The sequence below is a fragment of the Mus pahari genome, chromosome 2 (assembly GCF_900095145.1).
Source record: "Mus pahari chromosome 2, PAHARI_EIJ_v1.1, whole genome shotgun sequence".
Lineage (NCBI taxonomy): Eukaryota > Metazoa > Chordata > Mammalia > Rodentia > Muridae > Mus > Mus pahari.
This window is the reverse complement of record NC_034591.1, coordinates 27587657-27598826: the sequence shown is the minus strand read 5'-3', so window position 1 is coordinate 27598826 and position 11170 is coordinate 27587657. Positions and strand designations below refer to the sequence as shown.

At 40.5% G+C, this 11170-nt stretch overlaps 1 protein-coding gene across 7 annotated transcripts in view; it reads right to left on the bottom strand.

The window, feature by feature from the left end:
• Nucleotides 1–11170, bottom strand: part of Dync1i1 (dynein cytoplasmic 1 intermediate chain 1) — a 302449-nt gene that overhangs the window by 115007 nt on the left and 176272 nt on the right. For all 7 annotated transcript variants that reach the window (XM_021191724.1, XM_021191723.1, XM_021191726.1 and 4 more), the window contains 2 exons: nt 3686–3848; nt 1404–1503 (listed from right to left, as the gene is read on the bottom strand). In XM_021191724.1, the coding sequence (XP_021047383.1) occupies nt 1404–1503; nt 3686–3848 (263 nt within the window). The remainder of the gene's footprint in view (nt 1–1403; nt 1504–3685; nt 3849–11170) is intronic.

Here is an 11170-nt window from a genome sequence, read left to right as displayed (position 1 = left end):
AGAGAGAGAGAGAGAGAGAGAGAGAGAGAGAGAGAGGAGAGAGAGAGAGAGATACAGACAGAGATGCAGAGACAGACAGAGAGAGAAAGAGAGAGAAAGGGGGAGGGAGGGAAAGGGAGAGAAAGGACAGAGAAACACTTCCTTTGACACAACTGTCACACGGGGAGGAACTTTTGTGGAAACAACCCCATGCAAACACACATGGAGGTACCTAACGGTCTCTTCAGGGAGTGTTAGCATCTGACTTGGGAACCACTGGCAATTGCCTTTGTTGGGGTATATGTCAGCTAAAGCTCCAGCATGATTTCCAGACCATGAATGAGTGAACACTCCAGGCTAAGTGTTTGCTAGGGCTTGAATCTGATTTCTGTGAATACCGGGGCAGGCTCACAGACCACCCCCACACTGCAGAGACTGGGCAAGTTTGTGTTAATACGGTCATACTCTCTGTGCTCTGGATGCCAAAGAGGGTGCAAGAGCAGAGAACCCCCACCGAGTTGGTAGCTGGCGACCATACAGTTATATACTCTCCCCCAGTTCCCAAGGACATTAAATGAGACTCTTGTTATATCAGCACTGGCTTATCTGCCTACATCACCTTCTCCTTCTTTGCCTAGCTCAGTCTTCTGAGATGCGACCAGAGAGTGATGCCCTCATACACTCCACTCTGAAACAATACTTGCTGTCTATCTGGATCATTCATCACCCTCAAGCACTTCTGTTTCAGCTTCGTAAGCAGTTTTTTTTTTTTTTGGGGGGGGGGGAAGGAGTTAAAACCAATGCAGTGGGGCACTGCAATGTTTGGGATCAGTGATCCTGTACCCTGAGTGAGTAAAGGTTAGTGAGTTACTAAGCATCTACAGAGCCTCGGTTTCTTCAGCTACAGCATGCAAATCTTGATAGTGACTGCTTTATATAATACTCTTGATGATGAAATAATCTGATGCTTTCAGGGCAGTTGCTACAGTGTAAGTTTTACAGATTAAAAAAAAATGTGTGGGCTCACAATTCAGACCACATGCATTCGAATTCTGCTTCACCACAACTTAACTGTGTGCTTCTGCACATTACTTAACTGCTTAGTGCTGGGCATAGTCACTCATGTATAGTCAACAGGTTGCTCATTCATCAAGTTGGGTAGTAGGAAACCAACACTGACTATGCTTAGAAGAGCTTCCTGGCACAGAATGATAGCTGCTTGTTTGTTTCCAGGAGTGTATTAATTAATACGTACCAATATCTGAATGGATAATTAGCCCCCAAACTTTTGAAAAATGTGAACAACAACCAGTGGTCAGAGTCCTAGATTAATAAATATATCTAAAATAGAAGAACAGATATCTTTTTTTTCCATATAAATGTCACAAAAACACAAGTCAAGTTTTTCCTGCCAGCACTCTTACCTGGAGAGACCAGTCCATACATGTGACCACCCGGTGCTTAGACCAATGTTCATCGTAGAACTGACGGTTGAAAGACAGGTTGGCTCCAGCCTGCACATCCCTAGGGTAGGTTAAGCAACAGAGGTAAAAGTGAGGCTCCAGGACAGGGTTGTGTCTAGGCAGTAGCACATGATCATGAGTAAATAAATTAAAGAGTCTCCTTTACGAAAGGCTCTTTCTACCGGCTCAGAAAGGCTTTCAGTGTTTGTTCTGAGCCTGCTGTAAAATATCAAATTTGCTTCAGCTTATAAAAATACTTGGGCGGGTCTGAATATATCAAGTTCGGTTCCCTGATCCTCTGGTAGAAGGAGTACCTGACTCCCAAGGTTTGCCTCTCACTTCTCCTTGAGTACCCACACTATACACACACTAAAACTAAATAGAAACATTTAAATCTCCCTGCTCTTAAAGAAGCATAGGATGAAGGGAGTTTCTTGCTATCAGAAATTTCTGTACTATTAGACTCCAAATGATATCCATGTTTCTATCTGTGAATTGCGATTTGCCTTAGTGGTTGCCTCCTTGAGAGACAGTAGGTGATCATTTCTGCCATGAGACAGGTGTGGTGGAGGGCTGGGGAATCACAAGAGTGGTCCAGACATTAACTGAGTCAGTCATTGACCAAAGGAGCACTGGGTCTCGGAGGGCAGACTGCAAGTTGGCCAGTGTATATTTGGCTAATGTTCAACTGACCTTGGCACTGCCTTTGAAGAACTCTGCACTGGTCATTCAGTTCCTTCAAGGGCTTGTGTGCTTAAATTGAGTAATGCCAGCTCTGTGCCAGCAGCTACTGGATCTGCAAAGGAATCTGTCTAAACTGCTTCGCTCTCATTCAGCCCAGGAGACTGTCCGAAGTCACCCTCCCTCCATTCACTTTATTCCACTACATGGCGTCAGTACAACACACCTCAGTAGCACTTATTCAGAATGAGTAGCCTGACTTCAGAGACTAAGTTCTGGTGAGCTTACATAGCAAGGTTTCCATGTCCACCCCTTGGCTTCGAGACCCCCATTAATCCTAGGGCAGCGCTAGCACGACAGGTAAGACGATTGCAACTCAGTCCTGTTGGAAAAGCAGCACCCATAGTGGGCCGTGTACTCAGGTAGGAAGGGAGACTATTGCAATCAACCGAGCCACTAGAAATGGCCTTTTTAAAAGAAGTCAATTATTGGCAGAACATGCAAATTTAGACTGTTTATCTCCTCCTCACGGTTTAACTATGCCAAACTGTTGAGACTGTTTTCAGAACACTGCATGAAATTAAATAATTACCATGCCTCTGCTACATAACCGTATCATTTTGCCTTTTAAGAATGCATTTGAATTTGAATTTTAGGCATAGCTTTAAAAAAAAATCAAATTTGATGCAAAAAGCAGGTTACCCTACCTTCATAAATTGTTCCCAGACAAAAGAAATCTATAGGAACAGTCCAACTATGTCTGTTTCTTAAGAGTCTTCCAAAGTGGTACCCGATATCCCATGGTGATGGCTGGCAGCTCCTGTCCTTTTTAACAATTACATCACAGTCACGGAGAAAGTTATGTGAACTCCCTCTTCCTCAGTTTCTTTGAATAGATATTGTTTGTTTTATCTGTAAAAATCTCTTTGCCATATGTGTTTCCTATAATATGCACATGTAACACATACACAACCTTATAGGACTAAAAAGAAGATGCACATTCCAGATTGTTTCTTACGGCTCTTGTTACCCAGTCTAGCTCTTGTTTATTTTCTCCAGGTTCCTGTCTGCTTAGTCAGCAAGAATCAATCCAGCAGAACTACTCCAGATCTCCCCCAGCCCCACAGGACATTTTCTCTAAGGACCGTATATGCAACTCTGTTTGTCTCCATCTTCTGGACTGCACTGCTGATGGCAAGTTCCTAACAATATCATAGGAGTACATGATAATTACAGGGAAATGCTAAGCCAGAAGTTATAACCAAAGCCCACAGTCAAAGATGTATGGTAAGATCAGTCCTGGAATTCCATCTTCCTCTCATTTGCTAGACTTAGGGTTTGCCTAGCAAATTCATAAATGTATTTAAAAATCAGTGAGTTAAGCTGAACTAGCATCCAGATTAAGCACTGGAGAAGCTGAGCCTAGACGACCATCACGTGAGTCTAGTACAGGACCAGTTTAGGGCGCTCAGAGGGACCCCACGTCCTACAAAAGCACAACAAGAAAATAGAAGCCACAATTCATCACACTACGTCTTTCAAAGTGGATATAAGCAACGAACCCATCTTTCTCCTCCAGCTCTCGACCGCTGTAGTCAAAAAAGATGTCAGAGTCCTCCGCTAGAGCTCGTTCAATCACTCGGATTGTCCGGTCAAAGAAGATGAGGAATTCTTCTGAGTGCAGGATCTGCTGTTTTTCTTCCTCCGTCAACTCTCTTGGAGGGGCTTTTTTATGCAAGACAGATTGTTAAGAAGGAAAGGGGACCATTTAAAACTGTCCCACAGAAATCCTCCCCTTCAAAGAGCTTGCTTATCCAGGGAGAGAGAACACACAGGAAAGCAAACCATTGTTAATTAGGATTATAAACCATTCTCAAACGCATGCCAAAGGCATTTGTAGCTATTCCCTCCTACAAGATCTCATGTCTCACATACTTGCTATTTTGAAGAAGTAAAAATTATTATAACTAAAAAAATAGATAGGCATGTTTTAAGATATCAGTTCTAAATGCTATTTGCTTTCAAAATGAAGTGGGAAAAAACTTAACTCAGGCAGAAAAATGCATCTTACTCATTAAGATATCTTAATGAGTAAAATAATATCTTACTCATTAGAGTCTATCTGCGAAATGTGCAGATGTGTTCTCTGCTATTTCCTGGGTGATTCCACTTGACCTGGGATGGCTACCAGGGAAGCTGATGTCGTTAGGGAAGCTAGGTCCTTCCTGGTCCGAAGTCACACAGGGCTTCTCTGAAACCTCCCACAGTTTCTTTTATTACTTAGAGGGGTGATTTTATTTTAATTCTATCTGGTTGAATTTGAAGATCCAAAATCAGAATGGGACATGAAATAACTTTCAGGGTTTGTTCCATGGTGCCTACAAGACAGCTGACCTCAAAGTCTATAAGCAAATTCTATAAGCAATTTCTTCAGCAACCTTTTTTTTTGCATAAAACTCGAGGGAAGAGCTTAGGAACTGTCCCAGACTGGGAAAGGTCTATGGGCAGACGTTTTCAGCTGAAACTTTATGATCTCTAGAAACCCTGAAGAGACATCCAGGGGACAGTTGAACCATCACTTTTAAAGAAAACACTGGGCATTTAGCCCACAGGAAAGTAACCAATTAAGGTCGTAGTTAGTGTCCTGGATGGACTAGCTTTCCTCTGAGCTTCACAAGACTCCGGAGCATATCTACAATCAGGACCAGGTTCTCCCTGGCCACATGATATGAGGAATCTTTTAGAGACAGTCACCTGCTACATAACATCTTATAGAAGTTTTATTCAAATTGATTAATGACATTTCAGGGCATTGTTCTAGGGAATCTGAAGGATGAAGAAAGCCTTCTGTAGAATCAAAGCAGGGGATTCTCCTATTCCCTTTGGGCTTCCCCCTTCCTTGCCTCAGACCCTGCCACTGAGAGTTTGTAAAGACTCAAGATTCCATTCATAACAGTAAAACAAAATAGTAAAAAAAAAAAAAATCATGAGACTGATTCTGATGGAGCTGATTCATGCTTCGGAAATGCTGTCCGGTTAACAATATGGCAAAATGTGATTTATCAACTACAGCAGAAGACCTGTGAACACAAGCCGATCATCACCTCTGGCAGTCCTGAACAGAATCAGAAACAGTTCCTAGATCTCGAAGGTGCTAGAGCCCTAAAATTGCTGGGTGTATTGAGGCTTTCCAAAATTCCCTTCAAGCTCAACTCTGTAGTCTTGCCCAGATGCTAGTCTGCAAAATGAGGAAGGTGGTGATGTCTCGATTCAGAATTCAGAATGGGATTTGGTAGAGGCCATTGATAATGAGGAGAATGCTATCAAACCACCATTTTGCCAGCCACTGACTAGCTCCAACTCTTGCTAATTTGAGCTTAAACTCTGAGCAGTAGTTCAGTTCAAAAATAAGAAGTATATACACCCCCCAAATAGATAAGCATCAAGAATAAGTGATTAAGAAGCAATGTATCAGTGTATTTTCCTAGCCTCCTCATGAAGTTTGAATTATCTCTTTGATGAGTACAGTGAAGCTACTAAATGCAACCAGGTGAAACAAAGACCAAAGCCATAAAATTCTAGGTTCAATTGGTTTGGTAAATATTGTCAATAAATGAGTTACCCTTACCAAACAAAGCTGGTATGAGCCAAGCAAAATGTCTTTTAAAAAGATTTGGGCTTGGTTACCGTTCATCGGTGACTCAAGATGTGCTTGGGATTAAACAAAGTAGCAGGGGCTTTCATTCTTTACCCTCCTGCCTTTTCCTCTCAATACAAGAAAAAAAAACACACAAAAATCTACTCTCTGTTTATCTTTTTGAACCACATCTATTTCACCCTGTATCTCCTCTTACAAGTCTATTACCTTGAATAAAAAATACTATCTGTGTAATTTTCCGTAATTTTTTTTCTTCCCTACAGCTTATTGTCACTTTGATCTCAGCTTTCAGGACATACAACCTCTTCTTTGGGAGGAACATAAATTGGCTGATCAAAGTGACCTTGCAGAGGCTTGAGTCCAGGTAGGCGAACCAGCCGCCTCTCCAGACAGCATCCTTAACAATGCAATGTTTGGCCCCAAATCAAATTGCTACTGGACCAAAACAAAGGATACACTTTATGTTCAGCTTTGATGTCTAACAGGGATCAAATGACATGATTTGTTTGCACAAAATAATAACATGCATGTGCAGATGAGTGCTTTCAAAAAGCCATAAACAATATTCAACTTACAAATTAAATACAATCATACCTACTTTTGATTAAAACTAAACTCTCAATGCTTAAAAAATATTTAAATTGGTGTTGTTACAATACAAATAAGGGACTAATGGAGTACCTAGTTAAAAGAGGAACCAAGAAGTAAAACCTCTTGGACAGAAGCATCAAGTGTTAGTTAATGGAGTTCTTTATGCTTTAAATATGGAGATGAAAAAAATCCAGTCAGCAGTCTCTTTTCCCCAGATACACTCCCAAGTTCCCCTTGGAGAATCTTCCTGCTGCTTCTTCCTGTCTCTTAAGTCCAATGAGTTGTATATATCTATATAATATGCATGTACATATACATACACATACACACACATATATATATATTAAAATATGTTCGGGTAGCTGTAAAAAAGGTAGAATTAATTTATCATCAAAAGCCACATCAGAGCAAAACGTGGATATGGATTATATAATATTTTATTTAGCATCATAACATAAAACATAAAGAATTCCTTTCAGGAGATGATGGCTCACAATTCTTTATGCAATTAAAAATGTCCTTTGAAAAGAAGAATCTGTGTGAAAAGTATACTCCATACATATGACTTATATAGTATCCAAAGAACAAGCTAATCTATAAATGTATTCAGTTACAGTTAGCCTGAATAACATCTATGAAAGAGATGAATCACACTCATGAATTTATATGAGCTTGTGACATGCAAAATTAACATCTAGTATAAATTTTATTCAGGATCTGCTTTTTATTACTTAATTGTATAGTGTTAATTTCCCTTAGTCTTATGTATGAAGTCTTACATTTTTCACGCACCCTTTAAGACGGTTCTATTCCACTGTCTCTGTTTTCTTTCTTTTTCTTGTTCTTGACTTTTTTTTTTTTTTTTACAAATATGTATTTAGCTTCTTTTTTAATTGTTCCACTTGCTATATCCTCTTTCTCTTGTTTCTAGGCTTCTTAGAACATTTGCCTCTACAAAGACAAAGTGTCCATAATGAAGCTCACAACTTATACTGAATATTTAAAATTCATTGTGTGTGTGTGTGTGTGTGTGTGTGTGCGTGTGCAGGCCAGAACTCAATATCAGGTGTCTTTCTTAACCACTTTCCATTTTTGAGTCAGGAAATCTTAACTTCATCAGTTGTTTAGGAAAGGCCATCTAGCTCCTGAGTCTACCTTTCTTTGCCTTTCCAATGCCTGAATTATTGGCAAGGGGCTGCTCCATCTGGCTTTGCACATGGGTGTTGGGAACACAAACTCAGGTCAAGTGTGCACCACACAGAATTTATTAACTAAGTCACCTCCCTAGTCCCTTAATCTCATTTTAAGTCTAGATTTATTTGTAAAATACCTACTTTATAAATGGCTTGGCTTGCCTTGTTTTTACAATCCAGCATTACATTGGAATATAAAAACACGGTGTTTAAAAGATGTTTTGCAAGACTATCTAAAAGATAAAAATAAGCATCCCATGCAGCCAGTGAAAACATGAGATGAATTTGGGGCAAGTGGCCCTAATGGAAATTTTACAGTACAATCAGTTCATAAACAGCAGCAGGGAACCAATGAAACTAACCCAGACAGACATTCATCTCTGAAGCTAACTTGAGGCTTACAGCTTCGTTTGAATTTACGGGACTGAGAGCTCCAATCCTCCTGCTCCGAATTCCTTAACCTGACAAGGACATTTGGAGAGTCCCAGAGTTTTGATGCAAAGTTAAAAAGCTAACCTGCAACGTTGTATATTCTTTGTGCAAGAAAGTGCACATGACAAAATAGTAAACCAGAGCTACTTCCTTTATCCTCAAGGCATCAGATGGAGAACTATGTAAAAAAATCAAACAAATAAAAACCTAGTGAATAATGAATTTTCCATGTCTTACTATATTTTTCTTCATGAAGAAGAAACAGAAGGAGGAGGAAGAGAAAGAAGAGGGAAAAGGAGAAGAGGGAAGGAAGGGAAGGAGAAGGCAAAGATGAAAAGAGGGAAGGAGGGAGGGGTGGAGAGATAGATAGATTTCCCAAAAATGTGTTCCTTGGTTTGGAGCTGTATGTCAAGTTTTAGCCCAGAGCAAATTTTTATGGCTGAGTACTGAGTCCCCTAGAGGCAGGGTTCCCGCAGGAAGTGCTGACACAGCCCTACTCCACAGTCCTGTGAATGGCGCCACAATTAGATCTGCTACAGTTCTTTTAAAGGTCTGCAAAATACTGTCTTGCTTAAAGGGGGGGGGGGAGCCAGATAGTTTGATGCTAACATAAACATGCTTTTAACCCATTATGTGCTAATTTGCAGAAATGCCATTAATGGAGAACAAGTCACAGGGTGTTGTGGTAACAGGAAATGTTCTTTTAAGCTTCTTTTTGACTTTTAGTATGGCTTTAATCAATTCCATAAGCATGGGGAGCAGTTAAAACTGAGGGGTGTTTTTTGCTTGGAAATTAAGAAGGAGGTACTCGGTTTGGCCAGGAAGAGGGTTTGGAGATTGGGCTTGGGGGTGGCATGGCAGTGGTGAATCCCTGCCAAGGCCTACCAAGAACTTGGAGGCTGTATATCACTGGGCATGTTTTAAGATGTCTTGCAAAAGGAAACAGAATGTGTTTCAGTAGATCCTGGCTTATTTCATCCCTGGCTTTACCAGTGATAAAGGCATTCACTGCTTTGATATTTTTAAAATAAGATGTTTTAAGTAGAGGTTTAGATGTGAAATCTCTCCTATGGAATCTGTTTAGAGCTTCTCAGAAAAAAAAAAAAAAGGTAACCCCAATGCCTTCTATGGATGCAACTGTTAAGACATTGAATCTTTTTCTTGTTCTCAGTCCCTCCTGGATCCTTACTTACCTCCTGGATGCCTGAAACTGGGCATGGTAATCGCCTTACCGATGGCTCTCCAAAACAGTTAGAAGAAAAAAAAAATCCTGTTTGCATCTTTTGATTTCAAAGCTATGGGCTATGGCAAAACTGAGCTCAGGAAACTGGGGCACACAAGGCCATAACATCATGTGTAGGGCACAGTTACAGACCCGGTACTGTAAGGCAAGACAACAAATAATAATTTGGCACACATTTCCACAGTGCTTATTTCGTGCCAAGTTGTTCCATACAGGCCCCTTTGAGTCTTACATTAAAAAACAAACTCATGAGGTAGGTATTATCTCTGCTTGCCAGATGAGGAAACTGGAGCCAAAAGCAGGTAAGTCAGCCAAGTTAGTCATTATTGATCGTGGAGCTGAAGAGTGGCAGAGCCAAGGTTTGATCCAGGTACCTTGGCTGTAAACACCTTTCTTTCTACTTCACCACTTTATGCTGTTTTTTTCTATAACCTAGTTTGCATAAATATAATCAAGACAAAACTAAACACACATACGGAACTCAAACATGCCTTGCTTAGCAGGAGGCAATTTTTATTTTTTAATCGCTCTCTCTTTTTTTTTTTTTTTTTTTACAAGGATTTGCTTATTTTTATTTTATTCGTATGGGTGTTTTGCACGCATGTATGCCTATGCACCACTTGTGTGCCTGGTGCCCACAGAGGCCAAAAGAAGGTTCTGGATCTTCTGTAAGTGGAGTTACAGATGGCTGTGAGCTGCTATGTAGGTGCCGAGAATCCAACTCAAGTCCGCTGGAAGAGCAACAAGTGCTCAGAACTGCTTAGACTTCTTTCCAGCCTCAGGACACAAGTTTTAAAACTAAGAAGTATTTCCACTTGGTATCTACACAAGCCTCTACTAAGTGGGCGTGGGTGGGGGCAGTCTGTGGCAGCTATACAGACCAAATGGATTTTTCTCACGGGAATGCAAGGAACTGGAGCAAGACACACACTCCTACAAAACTCTCCACTCAAGAACTTGACACACACCAAGCCAGATCCACGGCCATTCTTTTTTTTTAATTTAAGTACGAACTGAGATGCTTATTAGGTTTATGTTGAACTGCACTTGATAAGACTAATTAGAGGTTTAGGAGAATCTTTTAAAGCCCGTTCCCAGTTCTTCAGGGACCGCTTGCCATTTTTCAGTAAGACCGACAATTCAAAACCTCTGTCTGTCTTAGTAAGCAAGAAAGAGAAATTTCTAAAGAAAAGTCATGAAGGTGGCACTAAGGTATAGCATACAGGTTGTAGGTTCAACCTAAGTCTTAGCTCATGCAAGCTTCAACCTATGTCTTGGCTAACGCACTCATAAGTTAGGTATCCTGGGGCAGTTTTTAAAATCTTTCTTTCTTAGCTCTCTGCCAGTACAATAATGATAATAATAGTACACTCATCCAAAGGACATTTTGGTTAGTAGACAGTGTTTTTTTCACCTACTTGGAGAGGCAAGTATATTGTAAGCCCTTAATTAATGCCAGTTTTTATTCTGTCTTCTTTTCCCTTCCAGTGCGGGGATCCGAGCTCTACCACTGAACTAAGTCCCCAGTGTTAGTAACTATTACCACTGAGATATGTGGTTATTTGTTCTCACATGCGCAGAGCTGTGGAAGAACCTTTTAGTCAGTAGAATAATGATTGCTGTTACTGTTTTTATGTCAAGCATTTGTAAAACATCAGAACTAATGGATAAAATAACTGCAGGTGCTCCTTTTCCTCGTGGCTCTCTTTTCTGCTCTTACATGGCAACTGGCAGTTTGTGCTATGTTATCTCTGTGTTTAGTAGTCGTTCTATGGAATTGTGACTAACAGCCAAGTTGCTTCTACTTTATTCATTTCAGCCAGGCTAGAAGCAACCAATTCGTTTTTTTCCCCCCCATTTTTTATTAGATATTTTCTTTATTTACATTTCAAATGCTATCCTGAAAGTTCCCTATACCCTCCCCCCGCCC